The following is a 23,358-nucleotide window of genomic DNA, read 5'->3' as shown; positions in this document are numbered from 1 at the left end:
CACGTCAGATATTCTGAATGTACCTATCTTATCTGGGGGAAAAAACCCCAGAAAAAACAACAGCTAGACTCAAACTGTAACTCCAGTTTTTGCAACACATCAACAAGTAGATACTTAAGATGTGCATGTTTTTCCTTTCCTTTTTTTTTCTTGCAACACATACAAATAAGTGTGCGATAAAAATGCACTCGGTTTAAGTATTTTGCAATACATTACAACAGCCGACACTCAAAATGTACCTATTTTGCACCACTCTAGAAAAAAACGGCACTCAAAACGTACCTATACTGCAACACAATAGAAACACAGGCACTCAAAATGTACTTATTTTACGACACGTAAAACAATTATTTAAGTTTCTTTTTGTTGTGTACTGAAGACAGCATCAACGAGTTCATGCATACATATACTGTTTTCCTTCGCTGCAATATTTTATTTACGAAGAAGTAAAAAGAGTAATAGAGAAATAAATAAATAAATGAATAAGTAAATAGATAAATATTCTCTCTCTCTCTCTCTCTCTCTCTCTCTCTCTCTCAATTTTCTTCTGCAGCCAGTGTTGGAATATGCCGCATGGTCATTTGATAGTTGAATGAACGGATTTATTATGTGTTGGGTGGCCTGTTGGTTGCTATCACTTTTTTTTCTGCTAAGAAGGAACTTTAGTTTATTTCATTATTAATTTTGCTTTCACAATTTCATTTGTTTATTATAATAGTTTGTTATGAATTGAAAGTATGTTGATGCATTCACCCATGTCATAAGGACCTCTTGGCCAGTGACATTAAAGTGTCAAAGCGTCTCTCTCTCTCTGTTACTCTCACATCTCTCTCTCCACCAAACAGTCAAAACCTGGGCCTCCTTCTATTCTGTCTCCACCACATACCCCACCCAAGGTCGAACCCCCCCCCCCCCCCCCCCCCCCCGCACGCCCCGGCTCCCACTTCCCCATCCCCCGGTCCCCCACCCCCAACCCATCCCCACCGTTCTCTCAATGTTCTTTCCTCTGACTCATCCCCTTCCTTCCTCCCCCCACCTCATTCCGTACCCACCCACACCCACACCATGTTCACATCCTCTACCTCTCCCAAAGACTTTTTTCTTCTCGTCTCACGCCTTCATCTCGATTCCAGCCAACAGGAAATGGGTGTGTTGCGGCACATATTGTCGCCGGCGAAAATATGTGCCGACCATCACTGCATATAGCTGATGGGCGCAATAGCCGAGTGGTTTAAGGCGTTGGATTTTAAATCTGGGGGTCCCGGATTCGAATCTCGGTAACGGCGCCATGGCGGGGTAGATAAACAAAACGCGTTATACACGTAAAATGTTACATGTAAAATGTTGCCTGAAATCTGATTGAATGGCAGGCGTCCGTCGGCTCTACCCAGGTAGGCAGCCTGTCGTGCAAAATTAATGACCCCGAGTTTGTAATGCGCCCAGAGCTTGGTCTCCGACCGAGGATAGGTGCTATATAAGTATCCACATCACTCCATTCGTATTGTTGCACTGTCGCCGGTGACAATATAATAATATGTGAAGAGTATCACTAAAAAGATAATAATAATAACAATAATAATAATAAATTTAAAAATAACAACTGCACCGGTGACAATAATACAACTAACGGCACATATTGTCGCCGGCGACAATACATATTCGGTAACAATATGTGCCGCAACAGGGCGATAAAAAGCAAACCAACCCGGAGACAGTCAGTGTACGCCTGTAGTGTCTGTGTCCCTTCTTGGGGTCTGCTGATGCGTAAATCCATCCTTGCCTGTGAATGATCAGTCTGTGTGTGTGTGTGTGTGTGTGTGTGTGTGTGTGTGTGTGTGTGTGTGTGTGTGTGTGTAATGTTCTTTTGGAGGTATACTGATGCGTAAATCCCTCCTTCCCTGTGAAAGCAGGCTCTGTACGTGTGTGTGTGTGTGTGTGTGTGTGATGTTCTTTTTGCTTTATTTTCTCGCAAGCTGGGAAGGAAAAGGGGGACTATGGGGTGGAAATAGGGTAGGGGTCGGTGAGGGGTTGGTTGATTTTTATGTCGATTACTGAAACTGGTGTGTGAGGAGGTTTGGTGGTGTGTGAATGTGTGCATGAGAAGATGGGGGCAGGAGGGGGAGGGGACTGCGTGCGCTCATATGTGTGTGTGTGTGGGGGGGGGGGGGCGTGTTCGTGTGTGTAAAAATGTATAGAAGCATAGAGTAAGAGTGATGGATAGGAAGATTAGAGGAAGAGACACAAAGACACAGACAAAGATACACACAGACACAGACACAGACGCACACACAGATAGACACAGAGACAGACAGAGAGAGACACAGACAGGGAAAGACAGGGACGGCAAAAGGGCCGAGAGAGTGACAGAGACAGAGACAAAGAGAGAAACACACAGACATGGGCTGTGTTCTGACGAAGTGGTCATATATAGAAGGTCAGTCCACATAACTGAAGCCACACACACACACACACACACACACACACCACCACCACCACCACCACCATCACAACCACCATCCCCACCCACTCATCCACCACCCCACTCCACCCCAAACACGTGACACGCACTGTGGGGAGGTGTGTCCTTGAAGAGCGGTCACACAAGGTTAGTCCCTGATGTGACCAGTCGTGCTGACGTGCTTTAATACCTCCAATGGTCAGTGCGTGGAACAAACACGCACACAGTGACAGGCACACGCTGTTGTGTTTTACTATGTGTGTGTGTGTGTGTGTGTGTGCGTGTGCGTGTGTGCGAGGGTGTGTGTGTGTGTGTGTGTGTGTGTGTGTGTGTGTGTGTGTGTGTGTGTATGTGCGCGCACGCGTACGCGCGCACCTGCGTGTGCGAGTATGTAAGTGTGCGTGCGTGCGTGTTGCGATGGTGTGTGTGCGCGCGTACGTGTTGCGTGTGTGTGTGTGTGTGTGTGTGTGTGTGAGCCGGTGGGTGGGTGGATGGATGGCAAAATGCATGCGTGCGTGTTGCGAGTGTGTGTATGTGTGTGTGTGTGTGTGTGTGTGTGTGTGAGAGAGAGAGAGAGAGAGAGTGAGTGTATGTGTGTGTGCTTACGTGCGTGCGTCGCAAGCCAAGACCTTGTTCTATAAAACTGATGTGCATAAATCACAAATGGAAATGAAAACTAGCGATACATGTATTATGTATGCATGCATGTATGTAAGCAAGTATATATATATATATATATATCGAAAGAGAGAAAGAGAGAGAGAACACATTTCGTTCCATGGTCGTTGTATGTATATTTGCCTTACACACGCGTAGATAAAGGTTTCGGAAGGGAAACAGAGGCACACACACACACACACACACACACACACACACACACACACACACACAGGGCGAGAGAGAAACAGAGAGACACAGAGAGAGAGAGAGAGAGAGCGAGAAAGAGAGAGGGAGCGGTTGGAGAGGGAAGGGGAGGGCAGATTGAGACAGAGAATCAGAGAGCCACAGAGAGAATGAAAATGCCACTGGCTTATTCATCTGTCTATGGTTCCTCATAAAAGGGGAAGTACAACAAATAACCAATAACAGAGCTTTCTCACACACACACACACACACACACACACACGGACACACACAGACACACACAGACAAGACACAGACACACACCCACGTACACACACAGAATATCAGCAAGTGAGTGATTGTGCGAAAGAGAGCGTGTTGCAATTCGCACCAGGAGACAGAAACTGAGTACACAGCAAGTAAAAGTCCACACGACAGCGACATGTGTGATGCGTATTTGAGTCAGTAATGCGCCACTCGAGGTTTTCGAACTATTCTCCCCATCTCCACCCCTCTCTTTCTGTCTCTCTCTCTATCTCTGACACCTCTCTCTCTCTCTCTCTCTCTCTCACTCACACACACACACACACTCTCTCTCTGTGACACACACACACACACTCTGTCTCTGTCTCTGCCTCTCTCTCTCACACACACACACACACACTCACTCACTCTCTCTCACGCACAGACACACAGATACACAGAAACACACACACACACACACACAAACTCTCTCTCTGTCTCTCTCTGGTGTCAGAAACCGTCACAAACACACGCAATCACACATAAGTGCAGAAGTGTGAGAAGAGTTTAAACTGCACACAGTCAGCAACTTGTCACCATCAGGACAAAATGGTCGCCCCCACTTCACACTAATGGCGCAGCCATATCTATACAAGTGTGTGCAAGGCAGACAGACAGACAGACAGACGAACAGAGAGACAGGCGCACAAGCACACAGGCAGATAGTGGAGATCTAATTTCCAGTAACTCTTGTGGGATTTACTTCCACCTCCGCGTTCAGACAAGTCATTGATTGTGAGAAACTTAAACACACAGACACGCGCGCGCGCACACACACACGCAGACAGATATAGACACACACACACACACACACACACACACACACACACACACACACACACACACGCACACACGCACACACACACACTAAAAAGCATGTGACACAAACGCGACCAACAGGTACAAAAATTGTGAGACATGGACGATTTTCACTTGAATACAATGCCAGTCAGTCATGTTCAGTGTTGTCGCAGATGTTGTGAAACTGCTGACGAATGTGTGTGTGTGTGTGTGTGTGTGTATGTGTGTTTGTGTGTTTGTGTGTGTTTGTGTGTGTGATGGAAATGTCTCTTGTGTCACTCTCATCCCCAGCACACACACACACACACATACAACTACACACACACACACACACACACACACACACACACACACACAACACTCCTCGCAACTGAGCAATGTCCTGATTACCCGTTTTGTTAGCATATTTACACAGACATTAGGGGGCACAGCGTTCAACCTTGCCCATGTCCTGCGCGAATTTTTAGAGCACTCGCGTCGCACTTATAAAACCTATTTCTTGCCGACATGCAAGCACTTATAAAACCTATTTCTTGCCGACATGCAAGAGTGTGTGTGTGGGTGAGGGATGAGTGGGGTGCCCGCGCGCGTGTGTGTGTGTGTGATGGAGAGGGGGGGGGCAATATGGGTGTGAGAGAAGATAAGGAGAGAGAGAGAGAGAGAGAGAGAGAGAGTGTATGTGTGTGTGTGTGTGTGTGTGTGTGTGTGTGTGTGTGTGTGTGTGTGTCCCGGCCCGGCCCAGCCCGGCCGGAAACAACTCCACGCTCTTTAAAATTAAAATTATATTATATTGAAATAAAGCAGAAAGTACACACAGAGAGAGCACACCTCAACACACACACACACACACACACACACACACACACACACGCACGCACGCAAACACACACACACACACACACACATTTCAACACACCTACCCTCTCCAACCCCCCACACACACCCTGCCTGGGCTTCCTGAAGATCATGCCGAACACACACACACACACACAACACATTTCATCACACCTACCCACACACCCACCCCTACCTGGGCTTCCTGAAGATCATGCCAAACTTCTGGCAGGCGAGGCCGACGGTGGGGGTGTAGATGACGGGCATCATCAGTTCCACGTTCTCCGTCACCACGCGGTAGAACAGCTTCTCGTTGCGGTCTTGTAGGCCCATCAGGTAGATGTAGCGATCCAGGTTGTCGTCCCACCGGTAGAAGTTCTGCACAACACCATGTATGCTATACTTTTTAAACATCCTTTTATTCATTTCTGAGGGTAGTCCCACTGATGGAAATTCTGCACACCACCACATGTAGTATAATTTTTTAAAGCATCTTTTTTTTATATTCATTCTTTTAAGTGTTGTCCCACTTTCTATGAATTCTGCACAACACCACATGCACTATATTTTTTAAAACTTTTTGTTTGTTTGTTAGGGTCGTCCCACCGGTAGAAGTTCTGTGCAACACCACATGTAGTATTTTCTTTAAACATCTTTTCTTTTTTTCTTTTTTGTATTTCTTTTTGCGGGAGGGGGGCTGGGGGAGGGGTGTAGGGGGGTTAGGGGGGTCGTCCCACCGGTATAAGTTCTGCACAACAGCGCATGTAGTATATTTTTCTTTTTTGAAGGTCATCCCACCGGTAAGTTTTGCAGCAACACCACATGCATTACATTTTTTAAACATCCTTTTACTCATTCTTGAGGTTCGTCCCACCGGTAGAGGTTCTGCACAACACCACATGTAGTATACGTTTTTTAAAACATATAGTATACTTTTTTTCCTTTTTTTTTTAACATATCTTTATTCATTTCTGAGGGTCGTCCCACGGGTAGGAGTTCTGCACAACACCACATGTAGTATACTTTTTAAACATCCTTTTATTCATTTTTGAGGGTCGACCCACCGCCAGCAGTTCTGTACAACACGATATGTAGTATATCTTTTTAAACATCATTTTTAAAATTCATTTTTGAGGGTAGTCCCACCGGTAGAAGTTTCTGCACAACACCGCATGTACTATTCTTTTCATAAACATATTTTTCTTATTCATTTTTGATAATACATAAACGAAGATAAAAAGAAAGCACGTGCACACAGCAAATACAGATAGAAAACCAAACCAAACAAGAAAAAGAAGACACACAAACACAAGCTCCCCTGAAAAAGGTTAATAAGGACAGATTTCGAACCATAATTATCAAATAGCAAATAATACCACAAGGAATAAGCAGACAAACAAAATCAGTGCGACCATTACAAGGTAATCCGGTCCTCATGATACTTTTCTGTAGCTGAATGTCTGACATGTGCTATTATCATTTGCTGGCGATGACTTTGGGATCGACGATAATTACAACTATGTGAAGGTCGTATCAGTTTAGTCCTCTTCGAGCACAAGCTGAGGAGTCCTGCTCGACATCGTCAGATTCTTCCACAGCGGCTGCAGGGGGACGTCTGGTCTGTGGTGGGCTCTGTTTGTTTGCCTGTTCTGTCCGCCTTGTCCTCTTCTTGATCCACACTGGCACGACGGCTTGCCTCAAAGGTGCTGGCGGCTTGATGGATGGTGTGGCGACAGACACTCTGGTCGGCTGCTTGAGTGGTCCATTGTCTGGGGTTGATGTCAAAGGCTACCAGCATCATCATCATCATCAGCAGCAGCAGCAGCAGCAGTAGTAGTAGTAGTCGTATTGTTGTTGCTGTTGTTAACATATTCTCCTTGTGGTCCTGCAGTCTCATCAAGTAGATGCAACGGTCCAAGTTGTCGTCCCACCAGTAGATGTTCTGCAGCATCACAACATGCATTGTTGTTTTTGTTGTTATCATCGTCATGAGAAAAGTCTGTCAGCATTCTTTGTTTCTGTGTGAAGTTTAGAGACCCCGTCAAGACTGGTTGTAATTGTAATTATTGTTATTGTCATTGCTATTGTTGTTGTTGCTTTTGTTGTTCTTATCATCTTGATGACAAAAGATCTGTCAGCATGCCTTGTTTTTACATGAATGTTAGAATTAGTCTGCAAAGCTTGTCGACTGCGTATGTTCAACAATCTGAAATAATGGAATACAAGGCTCTGGTAAAGGAGATGCAGCATTCACTAAATTGATGCTAGTCGGACACTTCCCGCTACAGTGAGGGGGCTCCAAAGGCCTAACCAGTGCGTTGCGTTTCTGGGAAGGTCAGGCATCTGCTGCTGCTGCTGCTGCTCTGTGTGTGTGTGTGTGTGTGTGTGTGTGTGTGTGTGTGTGTGTGTGTGTGTGCTTGGTTTATGTTTTTGTCTGTTTGTTTCAGTAACAACAAATGTGGTATAGCGTATATGGATGAATCCGCACGCTTTGACACCTTGAAACTGAAAACGGACGAGAGAAAGTTGAAAATTCTATTCAGTACACGCCATGGCCCGTTCTGTAGGGAATACAATAAACATGAGCAATTCACACAAATTTGTAGACTGGCTTGTTTAAAATAGTAATGTACTGACAGAAAAGCATAATAAACGGGAGGGCGAGAGAGACAGACAGACAGAAAGAGAGATTCCTAACTGGTAAATTTGGGATTCGAATTTTTTTTTTCTTCCAGTGATGTGCCTTTTTTCAAGGAAGAGTAATGTATGTCAGAACCATATAGTATATACACATTATACTGTTGTTGTTTTTTTACCAAGAATATGACCTATGTAGCTGGCCGAGCTATTGGTTCGATCTGGTTTGATGGATGATCTGGTTTAAGTATTTTTCAGCCCTCTTTCTCGGGCTAGCCTCAAGTGTATTACATGTATAAAAAAATTTTTTAAAAAACCAAAAACAAAAAAAAACAAAACCAACAACTATCAATGACAAAATGATTTTTACAAAAAGAGGAAGTTAAAAAAAAAGAAAAAAAACACATGTGCTCCACAGACTTGCATGCAACACTGAGGGAAAATAACGGGGAAAAAACTACAAACCACTCGATACAAATTGACATGATGACAAGAGTCGTCCAGCTCACTTGCACGCAGATAGTACAGGCACGCAAACAACCATAAGTCCTTGACCAACCGGGCTATTTTTTCCATTTCACCCCCCCCCCCCCCCCCCACCCCCCCCCCACCCCCACCTACTGAAAAAAAAAATTGTGTTCCATGAAACTCGAAGCAGCAAGCTCGCAATGGCTACACACATTCACAACATTGTCCTGGCCGAGTTTAGAAATTCCACTCACTGGAAGGGTCTCCCCCTCACCCCCTCCCCGCACCCCCCTCCCCTACATACCTGTGTAATCTAATCACGTTCTAGCATTGCACTGGGGACTTCTTGGTCCGGTGGGTACTGTAAAGTGAAAAAGTATCGACCTGACCTCTGTGTGTGAGTGTGTGTGTGTGTGTGTGTGTGTGTGTGTGTGCGTGCGTGCGTGCGTGCGCGCGCGCCCCCCTAAAAGGTATTTCCAGACTGAAAACTCGGTCAACGGACTCCCCGCATGTGTGTAGAGACCCCTTTGCATTCTCCGACTGCAGTGTACTTTTCACCAATAGGAACCAGTCTTTAGAGTCCTGCCCACAGCCGACCGATATTGACCCGAAGCTCAACCTTGACCTCGACGCTTCCACACACACGCACGCACACATGCACACACACACACACACACACACACACACACACACACACACTCGTGCATTATCTGACTGACCTTGCCGTGTATTTTTAACCAATAGAAACCAGCCTGTGGAGTCCTGCCCACCAACACACACACACACACACGCATACACATCACCCCTGCCTGCTGACCCACCAGCAGTGCTCAGAACTATTGACTGGAGTGGGGCATCCTAGAAGAGCTCTGCACGTGTTAACGTGTTAAATGATGTGGCTGGGTAGTAGTTTGGGCGTTGTTTTACTTCTTTTTATTTTTCATATATATCTAAACATACATCAGAAAATATACAATACATAGAAATCTCTCCCTCTCTCACTCTCTGTATATATATTTTTTTCTTCCGAAAAACACAGTGTCCAAGGCATGAATATTAAACTAAATAAATTGTGCTGCTTTTGTTGGTGAAAAGTGATGATAATGTCTGGGATTATTATGGCCTTGTGTTTATGCACGTGTCTGCTAGGGTGATATTCAGCCAACAGCAGCTATGCCCACTACTGCCTTCCCATCTAACATGAGCTTGTCTTGACTAGCTCCCCCAAGGTAAAGCGTAGTGTATAAAAAAACATATGATAGCATATAAGGCCCAAGTTATCAAGTCTGCCTACAGTCTTACAAGCTAATAACTCATAATAACAGCAAAATAACAATTACACCACCACCACCACTACCAAATAGAGCCTAACAAACAAACAACTACAATGACAACAACAAAACAACAACAATATCACCACCACCACCACCACTACCAACAACAACAACAACACCAACACTACAACAACAACATCTCCACCCCACCCTTCTCACTTGACCAAATTCTCTCTTGCCGGGCAGTCTGTTCGTTCGATAATGCCATCGTCTTTTGGAAGTGGCAGACTATTGGTTGAATGTACATGGTCTGTGACACACCCACTGTCCAGTCTGATACCTTCATTCAACTCCGCACACCCTGGGTTGGTGAGCTGTGTTCAGCGTTAACTGTCTCTGGCCGGCCAGTGGAAACCATCACATCGTTGTAAACGTGTGTCGAGTCCTACCTACCTGCCTGCTCACTTTGCATTCTGTGACATACCTGCACGACCCTGCATGACCTGAAAGACCTGCTGGTCAGAAGAAAAAAACAACAGCACCACCAACACAACAACAACAACAACGTTGTACATGTACCTGCACATACCTGAACACTGACCTGGAATACCGCAACAACAAGAACAACAACAACAACGAGGTTGAACATGTACCTGCACATACCAGCACACTGACCTGGAATACCGCAACAACAAGAACAGCAACAACAACGAGGTTGAACATGTACCTGCACATACCAGCACACTGACCTGGAATACCGCAACAACAAGAACAGCAACAACAACGAGGTTGAACATGTACCTGCACATACCTGCATAACCTGGAAGACCGCAACAACAACAGCAGCAACAACAACAAGGTTGTACAGTCATGTACCTGCACACACCTACATAACCTGGAAGACAGCAACAACAAGAACAACAAGAACAACAGCAACAACAACAGCAAAAACAATGTTGTACATGTACCTGCACATACCTGCATAACCTGGAAGACCGCAACAACAGCAACAACAACAAGAACAGCAACAACAAGGCCGCCCATGTACCTACACGTACCTGCATGACCTGGAAGACCTGCTGGTCCTGGTCCAGAAGCACGGGAGGCATCAGCCCGTGGATGCCGAGCACCTGACGCTCGTGCAGCGTGAAGGCCAGACCCTGCGACAGCAGGAGGAAACATGTGCAGACACAACGATGATGATTTCCCTGGTTGTTGGTTTTGTTTAAAACAAAGGTACAAAATAATGTCATGATATGAAACAAAGAGCCAAATAACTACCTGGCTTCTTGGTTTAAAACAAAGGTACATACCTTGTCACGATATGAAACAAAGAGCCAATAATTACCTGGGTGTTTGCTTAAAACACACCTTTAATCAGAATTCATGAAGTGCAATATACATGTCATGATGTGAAACACAGAGCCAATAATTTATCTGGGTGTTGGTTTAAAACAAACCTTTAATCAGAATTCATGAGGTATAAAATACATGTCTCGATGAGAGACAAACAGCCAGCAGTTACCTGGGTGTCTGGTTAAAAAAAAAATCTAACAAAACATGTAACTCATTAAAGATTTGTTTTAAACCAGACACCCAGGTAATTGCTGGCTCTTTGTTTCATATCGAGACATATATTTTGTACCTCTTGAATTCTGATTAAAGATTTGTTTAAAACCAATACCCAGATTAAAGATTTGTTTTAAACCAACACCCAGCTTAAAGACTTGTTTTAAACCAACAAGCCAGGTAATAACTGGCTCTTTGTTTCACATCGTGATTAAAGATTTGTTTTAAACCAAGCCAGGTAATTAATAAATTATTGTTGTGTCTGCACAGTGTCTAAACAAAACTGTTGTTTAAAGCAAATCTTCAATCAGAATTCATGAGGTACAAAATACATGTCACGATGTAAAACAAAGAGCCAATGATTTACCTGGGTGTTGGTTTAAAGCAAATCTTCTCTCAGAATTCATGAAGCACATAATACATGTCATATGTGAAACACAGAGCATCAGCCAGCTTACAGCTTACACTGTGCTCGAGCATGAAATATAAATAATTAATTCACGAGACGACTGGTAAACCATAAGTATATTAAAAGTACCTAAAGAAATATTGCAAGTATAATTATGTTATTTGAATGCACACGTTTTGTGATTGTAGCCATATAAGTCAATAATGTAAAAGCTTCCACGGTTAACGAGTGTAGGGTTACGCTGCTGGTCAGGCATCTGCTTGGCAGATGTGGTGTAGCGTATATGGATTTGACCGAACGCAGTGACGCCTCCTTGAGCTACTGATACTGATACTGAGATATTATCACTCATTCAATTCTTTCTTTCATTCATTTTTATAGTAACTGAGGATTGCTGATGTCGGCTGGTGTCGTTGGGGGAACAGCACACTGACACACAGATACAGACATACACACGCACGCACACACACACACACACACACACACAGAGGGGGTGGGGGATGGGTGGTGGGTGGTGGGCGGAAGGCGACAATGACAGCATAAAAAGGCGGTTGGGGGAGTGGGATACGATCGCGGAACATGAGACAAAGAGTCAATGTGCACTCAGGCTGCCTCATGTCTCAGTCTTAGTAAATCGTTTTTTGAAACATTTTCCCAACCCCAATCCAATTAATCCATGCTCCCGCGTCCCCCTCACATTACGAAAAATCGGAAAACTACTGCAATTATGCTGTCTGCTTGCTAACCTGTTCCTGGTTCTACTGCCGATAAAAAATCTTTAAAAAATTAATTGGGGGGAGGACTTTCTGTTGTGTTGGGTTGCGTTGCGTCGTGCTGTGCTGTATCTTTTTACTTATTTATTTGTTGATTAATTAATTAATTGGGTAAATGGGGCGGGGGGGGGGGGGATGCGCGTCCATGCGAGTATCGAATCCTTGAACACTCGTTTCTTAGTCGGACGCATTACCACTGGGTCATCGAACACGTGGCAAGCTTGAATGAATGAATATGTTGATTGATTTAAAGACATGCATGATGAATAAGAGTAAAATATGTGTACAGAGAGAGACAGAGATACAGACACAGAGAGAGGGGCAGGAAGGGGAACAGACAGATCGAAAAGACTCAGTGAGAGATACATTATTATTGCTATTGTTAAAAAGCTAATGATACATAAGCCACTGGTCATAAGCGTAAATATACATACATACATACATACATGCATACCCAACACTCGGCTTATATCACTGATTGACATAAGTTTACATTTGGGCCAACAGCAAAGTGAGAGCTGTAATATCAATGGTTTCTCCAGTCAATGGGAAACCATTTACAGCTTAGTCTTTTGTGAAGGACTATGACTCTCAAACTAGGAGACAAAATTGCACTGGCTCTTAGTGCAGCAGCCTTGTGGGCTAGTTGGCCTTTGGGAACCATCCCAACGCCGACTGTCCTAAAACCCTCTTGGCAGAGAGAGTGGGGATGTACTGCGGCAAGACACTCTCCACTATAATCAAATTCTAGCCCAAATAGTCGGAACAGCAGTTGTCTCTGCTGTTCTGATGGTCATAGTCGGACACGACTATCATATATATATATATATATATATATATATATATATATATATATATATATATATATATATATATATATATATAAACCAACGTAGTGTCAGCAGATGTAACTGGGAGGGACAGTGAAATGAAGAAAATCATATACACTCCCTCTCCAACATTATACATGAATATGCGATGCACTCACGTGTGCCTTTTATGTGTCTCTTTATTCTGAAGGACATTGTTCAATAAAATGACGGGACCAAAAAAAACAAAAACAAACAAACAAACAAAAAGAAATGCCAACGCCCACCCACCGCGCGTCCCCCCACATATCCACCCACCCACCCAAAAAAGATATTAGAGTGGATTTTTGAGAATATAAAATGTATGACAGGTCCCTTTGGTGTGTACGTTCATACCATCTGTGACTATAACGCATTCACACGAAAATTGTTGCGCTTCCGTTACTATTTTGGGCAGTTAAACTGAAAAGAAAAAAAAGAAAGAAAGAAAGAAAGAAAGAAAAACAAACAAACAATCAAACAAACAAAACAAAGAAAAAGAAAAAAGCGAAATTTGTAATAATGAATGATAAACAAATAAACAATCAAACAAACAAAACAAAGAAAAAGAAAAAAGCGAAATTTGTAATAATGAATGATAAACAAATAAACAATCAAACAAACAAAACAAAGAAAAAGAAAAAAGCGAAATTTGTAATAATGAATGATCGTTTTATTCGCCGTTAATTAAAACCTGTTTCAGAAACGTATCTCCAGTTTTCATTTTCATTTTACAAATGCAACATCTGCCGCACTCGCACACACACACACACACACACACACACACACACACACACACACGCACGCACGCACTGGGATCATGAACTGAAGTTCTGTATGTTCGAGGTTACCATTATAAATATTAATGGCATTTCTTTCTTAAAGGGAGTCTGCACTTGTAATTTCCCGTTTATCATTTTGCTCTCTCTGTCTCTCCCCCACCTCTCTCTCTCTCTCCTCCTCCTCTGTTTTCCCGGCTTTGATTACTTTCTTCTCACTCATTTTTTCCCTTCCTTCTTTTGTTTTCAATCTTCCGGATTTTCTTCCGGTAATCTCTCTCTCTCTCTGTTATCCATACACATGCAGTGCAGGTGTGAGCCGCAGGCCAAAACTCAATTCAAATGAAGGATGCATCGCACGCGCGTGCGCGCGGTGTGTGTGTGTGTGTGTGTGTGTGTGTGTGTGTGTGTGTGTGTGTGTGTGTGTGTGTGTGTGTGTTTGTGAGAGTGAGTGTGTGTGTGTGTGTGTGTGTGTGTGTGTGTGTGTGTGTGTGTGTGTGTGTGTGACTTATCCACATGTCAGCTAAGGAAATTGTAGGATTGTGTAATCAGAGTCCAAGCAAAATTGTAATATACTAGAATACTGTCTGTTATTGTTGACAATGTTAGGAGCCTGATGACTTATGAACATTAAACCATCTGGAATCTGGAATCTCTCTCTGTGTTATGTTTTTCAATTTCGGGTCAGACATCTATATCCTGTGGGTTTTTTTTTTTTTCTCACAGTGTCAACCCCTCTATATTTCTTCTACTGGTCTTTCTTTCTCTCTGTCTCCCAGCCTGGCTGCATGTGTCCCTGCTGGATACTTGTCTGTACTGTCGCTTGTTTTGATCAATGTTTTTTTGTCTCAGGTCTGAGCCATCTAACCCCTCCACAACCCTCCTCCTCCCCCCCACCCCCTTAACCCTCCTCCTCCCCCTTTCCCCACCACCGCCCGTCCGTCCGTCTTTTGAAGGTTTTGGTGTTGACGTTTGTTTCGCGTTATTCTGTTTCGGGTTTTTTTTTGTTTTGTTTTTTTTGTTTTGTTTTTTTCAAAGTTGTACCTGTTTTATACCAAGGAAATGAGAGCTCACTTTTTTCTTAAAAAAAACAACAACAAAAAAAGGAATAATTTACCTGCTTTATAACAAAGAGATGAGAGCTCACTTTCTATATAATGTATTTATTTATTTATTTATCTCTCTATTTCTTTATTTATTCATTTATTCATTCATTTATTTATATTCATGTGCAGAGTACAACACTCAGTCTTGTGTTTGTTATGGCATGTTTGTCTTAAATCCTTTGACTGAGTGAAGAGATGGGACACCACACACACACACACACACACACACACACACACACACACACACATAAAGAGAGAGAGACAGAGAGAGACAAAGAGAGACAGAGATATTTTGTTTGTTATGTTTTGTTTTTTTCACGGACAGTCTATTGAATTTTCGTTCTACTGTTCGGTTCATTCATTTAATTCATTTAATGCGACCTTAAATAACTGCTGTTATTACTTATGGTCAAACGTTGATATGTGTGGTGGGGGCAGAATGCATAATAGTTCGTTTCATAAACGTATAGTCCCATTGCAGCAACAGAGGCAATGGCACCATGTACATTTTGGAGGGGGAAAGGGGCAGGCGGGGGTAGGGGCGGGAGACGGGGATTGGGGGGGCTCAGTGAGTTGTTAGTATTGCTTTGAGAAATCTAGATTAGTTTTGTGGTTAGGGCTGGGGAGAAGGCGTAAGCGGAGAGGGGGTGTGGGTGTGGGATGGAGGGCTACAGTGTAACGGATATTTCCGTTCCAACATGAATTATTAAACTTCACTCAGGCGAGTGTGGCACCAGCCAGTCCAGTGTGTGAGACATCGCACCCATTTTAAGCTTGGACTGCTGCGGTCAGTCCTAACCCCGACCGTGAACCCGAAGCGCCGGGTAAGAAGGACGTACAAATAACAAAATCAGCCCCTGCGCTGCACCGAAGAACGCTTCCCTCACTCGCTCCCCGCAACCCCCCCCCCCCCCCCTCTCTCTCTCTCTTTCTGTCTCTCTCTTTTTTTTCTTCTTTTTTTTTTTACGATCTTGGCAACTTACCGGACCTGCTCCTGGTTGTGTACGGGCCATGGTTTGGCCAAAGTCTGTTCGAAATGACTGTATGCTATGAGCCCCCCCCCCCCCCCCCCCCTCTCTCTCTCTCTCTTTTCTTGTTTTACGATCTCGGCAACGTACCGGATCCATTTCTGCTTGTATATGGGCCATGGTTTGGCCAAAGTCTGTTCGAAATAACTATACTATGAGCCTCTCTCTCTCTCTCTCTCTCTCTAGCTTTGCATTTTTTGGACCATCTGTTTGGAACTTTCTTCCTTTGTTCATTAAGACATGCGATTCATTACGTTCCTTCAAATCAAGCATACGAGAACTTCGGCTCCACAAAAAACAGGCCCACAAAGCTTTTTTTTTTTTTTTTTAACCAGCTAAAAAAGACAAAAAATCATGCTATTTTGTGAAGTTTGTATATATACCTTTACATGCAGTGAATTTATTTTATTTCTACCTTTGTGCCTTAATGTTTTTACTTGTTCGCCTGTAAATTGGATGTTATTACCTGTAACATCTACACCAGCAAATTAATCACTTTTGTACATGTACAATGTTAAAGTTGTGTACCTCTGTTCTCTTTATATCCGCTATATGTTTCTCACTTCGGTCATGTCTCTGCATGTGCATAAGTATATATATATATATATATATATATATATATCTGTGTGTGTGTGTGTGTGTGTGGTGGGTGGAGAGAGTGTGTGCATGTGTATGGATATGAATGTGTGAATGCGTTCGTTTTATTACTTTTTACGATGTTAATGATGACGATGGTGATCATTCTTCGTTGTAGTAGCAGTAGATGTACCAGTGTTAACAATTATTATTGTTGTGTCGTTATCGTTAATGTTGTTATTGTTACTGTTATCACAAGGACAGATTGGAAGAATGGGTGATGCCTAAAATCTTTATCCTTGAGTAATGAAGTTTTTGAATATCTCTCTCTCTCTCTCTCTCTCTCTCTCTCAGGTCTTCCGGGTCATACATCTATATCTTGTGTTGCTATCTTGGAAGAATGGGCTATACCTAAAATCTTAATCCTTCTCTCTCTCTCTCTCTCTCTCTCTCTCTCCAGTCTGCGCACGCATGTATGTGTATGGGTGTGTCAGTGTCACCGTGTGTGTGTGTGTGTGTGTGTGTGTGTGTGTGTGTTCATACACTGGGCACGTGTACGCGCGCTTGTGTGCAGCAATAAATACCTCAAAGTATAAAGCCAATTTACGAACGTGCACACGTGTGGAGTGAGTCCCTCTTCAAGGGTACATGGCTTTCTCCGAGAAGTGAGCAGGCCAAGATTTATCATGCCACGCCCACCCACCCACCCGTCCCTCCCTCCCGTTTCATATTCTGCTAAGTTCTCCAATCTGACGACCCCGTTCACACTTACGACAGTCAGTCGTGTCCAGCTATGACCATCGAACAACGGAGTAGGCATCTGATGTCCCGACTATCTGGGCTAGAATTTGATTCTAGTGGAGAGTGTCTTGCCCAAGTTACATCCCGGGCCAAGAGGGCTTTTAGGTTTTAGGTCAGTCGGCGTTGGCATGGTTCCCAAAAGCCAATCAGCCCCCAAGATTGCAGCACTAAGACCAGGTTTGAGAGTCCTAGTCCTTCAAAAAAGACTAAGCTGTAAACAAATTTCCATTGTAGTCGAGCCAGAAAACATTGTTCATGTACCCCTCACTTCGCTGTTGGCCCAACTGCGAGCGTATGACATCTCTGATTAAAGTCGAGTCTTCACTGTGCTGCCAGTACTGTTCCCCACAGTGGTCTGGATCATAGTTAATTCGACTTCAAAGGGGAAAAAAAACTGACACGACGGGAATTTTCACTGTATGTATGCCACACCTGTGCTCCACCGGTACTGTAAGGCCTAACAAAATAATTTTAATGGATTCACTCTCGGCGAACTTCTGTTGGATAAATAGACTATTTATTATTTGCAGAGATTCCAGAATTAAAGAGACACACGAGAATGAAAAATGAATTAAATAACAAAAAAACAAAAAACAAACAAACAAAGAACAACAACAACAACAACAACAACAAAAAACAACAGAAAAAAACAGGTGAAATTAAACGATTCATGACCGAACCTGGAATTAATGAACGTTGCCACGTTTATTTTCGGGTTTGTTTGGGTTTTTTTTTTCTTTTTGTTGTTGTTGTTGTTGTTGTTTGTTTGTTTGTTTGTTGTTGTTTTGCATTCGTGGGTTGCAACACCAACGTGTTTTCACATGTGTGTCCGACTATACTGACTTGTGTGACTGTTTTTACTAGGCAGCCGTATTCAGTTTTCGCGGATGTGCCTACAGAGTATTTTCGTGCGTCCATAATCTTATACTGAAAATCAACTGTTCGGCTTTCCCGCGCGTGTCAAGGAAAGGTATTGTTTTCTTCTTTTGTACAACTACAGATTGTGAAGAAAAAAGGAAAGTCGTTTGTTTTCTTCCTTTGCTCTACTGCAAATTGTGAAAAATGTTTACTTTTTTTGCTCTGTCTCTGTCTCTCTCTCAGCCCTTAATGAAGGGCCATGGTCTATGTTGAATAAAACATCCGTATACGTATACGTCACTACGTATCCGTATCACACACACACACACACACACACACACACACACACACCACAGTTGTAACCAACAAGTGGCACAGAATCAGTTAAGCCAGGTTTAGGCTGAGATCTTTTGGATTATATGCTCATAAGTATTGGTTTCAGATTAACCCATCCATACTCTCCCCTTGTCCGATGTGCGGTTTTATAAAGGAGGATGAATTACATTAAATTTCTTGTTTCATTGCAAAGCGTTCGCTGATATTCGTGAAAAATGCACTGTCTTTAAAACATGCTCTGCAAAGAATGAAGATCTGTTCAGTGTACTTAAAGTACACCAGGAAAATTCAATCCAGTCTCTTGCAAAGTATATTGCCGAAGCATATAATCTCCGAAGAAAAAAATCACTCACTGTTGTTCTTTAAGAAACTGACTTCGTAAACTGGATGGCCGAAATTATGTAGATTCCTTATCAATGGATTTTCAAAAATTGTATGTTTTGAAAAGTCGTTTCATCTTTGATTTAGAACTATTTTGTTGTTGTTTTGATTATACCCCCATGTCATTAGGGCTGATAAGCTACTGACATTAAAACAATTCTGAGTTCTGAGTTCTCTCTCTCTCTCACTTCATATACAGAGAAGACCAAAGTACATAACAACAGGACGTGTCTGATAATCATGCACTCTCTCCTATTATGACCGTTTACATCGCCATTAACACGTCATACAGCGTGAAATGTAGGAATCTGGCCTGAAGCATGTACCAACACTCATCTCAATTGATGGTGTCGATTAAAAACAAATGACAATGACATTTTGGCACATATTGTGTGCAGATGATGCAAATAATTATGCCTTTCTGTACGCAAACACGTCAGCGCAGACAACACACACACACCCGCGCGCGCGCACGCACGTACATTTACTAGTCTCAACGTGTAATTTGTGACCACTACACCTGAACTGTAGATGTAACTATCAGGTAGATTGGACACACACACACACACACACACACACACACACACACACACACACACACACACACACGGCGCGCGCATAATATTCGGTATAAGAATTAGCAAATTATCTTCATAACGCCCCACCACACACACTCTCTCTCTCTCTCTCTCTTGTTTTGAATAACCATTTCTCCGATTATTCAATTAATTAGTGTCTTCGATGATCAGTCGACCAGCAGGTTTGTTTTTAGTTATTCATAAAGAGAAAATTCACGACGAGAAAGTGGCACCTTCGTGTGCGCGCGACTACAGCAGCAGGAAACCCGTGGCTTCTTGTCAACAGTCATCGAACATTATTCAAATCGATGCAAAGCGGTTGTCCACGAATAATAAGAGGACAGTGACGCACGACAAATGAATTATTGATGACGAATGAATGGAATGAAATCATCGTTCGTAGGTCTATAATTATTTGCTTGTTTGTTGCTCTGGAAGGGGGGGGGGGGAGAGGGGATGGTGATGGAGTGACTAATGATTTGTATATTCCTTGTGTTTTTGTTTACATATTCATTTGTTGCCTTGTACTGTCTTTTGCACAGAACAATGATACGTGGGAGGGGTGGAGTGGCGGAGGGGCTGGCGGCAGGGATCCGTGAAAAAAAACCCAACATGATCGAGAAATGAGAAAAAATAATAGAGGACCCATACCAAAAAAAAAAAAAAAAAAAAAAAAGATGGTAAAGATAATAATAATAATAATAATAAGTAGTAGTAGTAGTAGTTTGCGTTTGGATGCGCGAGTGCGCCCGCGCGCATACACATATGCACACACACACGTACACATACACACACACACACACACGCGTGCGCGCGCGCGCGAGCGCGCCTGCGCTTTTATGAGTCAATAAACCATTAACTTTGTCTGAGGCAATAAAATCCGAATTGCTGACTTGCTCTTTTTTCCCTTCACTTTTTTTTTTTTTTTTTTTTAAGAATAAAATTGAAAAATCCATGTCTGCACCATTAAACCAGACGGTTATGAGTGGAGTGCGTAACCACCGCAGTTCAGACTGCAGTCTCTCACTGACATCTGCTGTTTTCTCTGACTTGTGTTTTTACACATCCTGTTATTGATCAAATCTCTCTCTCTCTCTCTCTCTCTCTCTCTCTCTCTCTCTCTCTTCTGTGAAAGTATAACATTTATTTCTTTTAAATGTTTAACTGAGCTCAGCATATTACAGTCCATTATATTAATGTTCATCAGTGTCACAACAGCTGAAGGTGAATAAGCCATTCAGTAATCAAATTATAGGTGTTTAGTTGCTTTTAGTTTTACATAGTCTCTGGCATGCGACGTGCAGTTCGTAATCTAGGATCCGTCTTGTAACACAGCATAATAATAACAAAATAAGATAAGATGTTGAGAAAAAAAGTAAGGAAAGAAGGATGTAAACTGTATCCGCTTATATATATATATATATATATATATGTGTGTGTGTGTGTGTGTGTGTGTGTGTGTGTGTGTGTGCGCTCGCGCGCGCATGTGTGTGAAAATCTGCAAGATGGGGAAAGTTCTCTCTCTCTCTCTCTCTCTCTCTCTCTCTCTCTCACTCACACACACACACACACACACACACACACACACACAGCGGAAGCGGGGAGTAGACAGACAGACAGACAGAGACACAGAGACGGAGAGAGAGAGAGAGAGAAAACGGATGTTATTTGCAATATACATCGGCTTGTATTTCAGTTCACAGTGTTCTCAACGCTGTTGTAACATGCCAAGAGATCTTAAAAGAACAACAACAAAAAAGTTAATGATGTGAACTCTGTGGCTATAATACAGTATTACTTTCATCATACCGCTTCCCATGGCAGTTATATCCCCATAAAATGATGACAGCCGTCCTTAGAGTTCAACAGGTTGCGGCTTGAGGCAACTGAATGTAAAGCAGACGAGCACACATGGGATCATCTGTGTGTTCACTGAATCAAAGCGATGCATGCAAGCTGAACCAGGAAACGACGGTATGTGATGCCTATGTGAGACATTCTGTCTCCGAGAAGTCTCTGAGTCAGAGTGAAACTGGCTCCCCCCCTCCTCCCCCCAAGGATATCAGGACATTCGTACCCGAACCGGAACACATAACCGTGATATTAATATACACGGTTCCTTGACTGCACCTAAAAAGTTTTGGTGGACCAAAAACAGACCGGCTTTCGGTTGTTTAGCTGAACGCGTTTAAAAGTACAATGGGATTTGCTTAGTCACCCAACGGACCACATTGGTATCACGATATGGTCTGATTGTCTGGTTCGTGTACTGCCGTTATAGATCTACAAATGCGCACTGACTTTGCGTAGTAACTGTCATTTGGCACAAAGAAAGTATAACTTGTAACAAAACTAGCTAGCGCCGTGACAAAGTCGGTCTGTTTTGACAAGAAATCCAATGCGAAAAGACTTCGTTCTGAAACTATCATTTATGTCTGTGAGTTTGACTCCGCCTTACATGAAATTCAATAAATGACGAAAAGTAAGCTAAGTAGGCTATGTTGGCGAGCAAAAAGTCGAGTCTTTGTCACCGAGGAAAAAAAGAAAATAAGTCAGTGACTAACTGTTGTTACTGTTTCTAGTACAAATCAATTTATCGATTTTCATCCGTCCTCAGTTCTACGACGATACGTACGAGACGGCACAAATCTATTTAACCCGAGTGAACCGTCTGCTGTCTTGATCCAGTGCGGGTTTTCACTCAGATTTCAGTTATCGCGGTTTTCATGAATGAAGCACCACCCAAAACTCCACAACTGATTGAGAAAGAGTGACCGTGAACAAAACAACTTCCCCCAAACGACAGAATTACCACAATGTGCATGGAGTGGGAACAAATCCCTTAAAATCACTATCGTCTGCTTTCGATCAATGTAACAATCCGGGTTGACGACATGTGTGAAAAGACACTCAAACACGACTCTTACCTTGTTCAGTAGTGGATCCCGCATTATATCAACTCCTCGGACACGTGGGGAGGCCTTGCTCATAGGGTCAGCGGGGTCAGGTGAAGTCATTTTGCTGATCCGATGGTCCGAAAAAAAAAAGTGCTTGGCTCGTTGAAAGCTGACGCCGCTGTGTGCCTGTGCCGTGTGCTGTGTTGTTGATGCAGACGACGCGAGATTTGCTGGAAAGCGAACGATCAAGTCAGCTGACAGGCCACGTGATGCATACGTATTGGTATGGCCGTGGTTGTTTCCCTTTAACTAAGTTTAGGTTTTGGGGGTGGGGAGCGGAGTGGGATGGGGGTGGGTGGGGGGCTGGGGGGGCGGGCAGTCACACACACGTGTGCGCGGAAACACACACACACACACACACACACACACACACACAGAGTTTGCGTACGGGGGCACATATTCAGTCGTAATACAGCGTAATACTGTGAAAAAGAATCGAACAGTCAGAAGTTTTGCAGACATCAAAAACATATTTTTTCGGGGATCTCTTTGTTTTGTTTGTGTGTGTGTTTGTTTGTTTGTTGTTTTTTCTTCGAGCTTTGCGTTTGTTTTTGTATCTAAACTGATGTAATCTGCCGTGGTTGTAGGTATGTACTATGAATATAGTGTTAGTCTTCTATCTCCCCTCTCTCTCTCTCTCTGTCTCTCGCTCTGTCGTGTGTGTGTGTGTGTGTGTGTGTGTGTGTGTGTGTGTGTGTGTGTGTGTGTTTGTGTGTGTGTGTGTGTGTGTCCCTCATAGAT

General features: G+C 43.2%; 1 protein-coding gene across 1 annotated transcript in view; it reads right to left on the bottom strand.

Annotated features, from left to right (window-relative positions):
* The window catches only part of LOC143297588 (NADP-dependent malic enzyme-like), a 56,232-nt gene extending 33,454 nt beyond the window's left edge, over positions 1-22,778 (bottom strand). Inside the window, exons 1-3 of the mRNA XM_076609995.1 lie at positions 22,588-22,778; positions 10,677-10,778; positions 5,436-5,617 (exon numbers count right to left, since the gene is read on the bottom strand). Of these exons, the coding sequence (XP_076466110.1) occupies positions 5,436-5,617; positions 10,677-10,778; positions 22,588-22,677 (374 nt within the window). The 5' untranslated portion in view covers positions 22,678-22,778. The remainder of the gene's footprint in view (positions 1-5,435; positions 5,618-10,676; positions 10,779-22,587) is intronic.
* Between the last annotated feature and the right edge of the window lie 580 nt (positions 22,779-23,358).

Source organism: Babylonia areolata, chromosome 23, assembly GCF_041734735.1.
Source record: "Babylonia areolata isolate BAREFJ2019XMU chromosome 23, ASM4173473v1, whole genome shotgun sequence".
NCBI lineage: Eukaryota > Metazoa > Mollusca > Gastropoda > Neogastropoda > Buccinidae > Babylonia > Babylonia areolata.
Note: the sequence above shows the minus strand (reverse complement) of the source record. Positions and strands in the feature narration are given on the sequence as shown.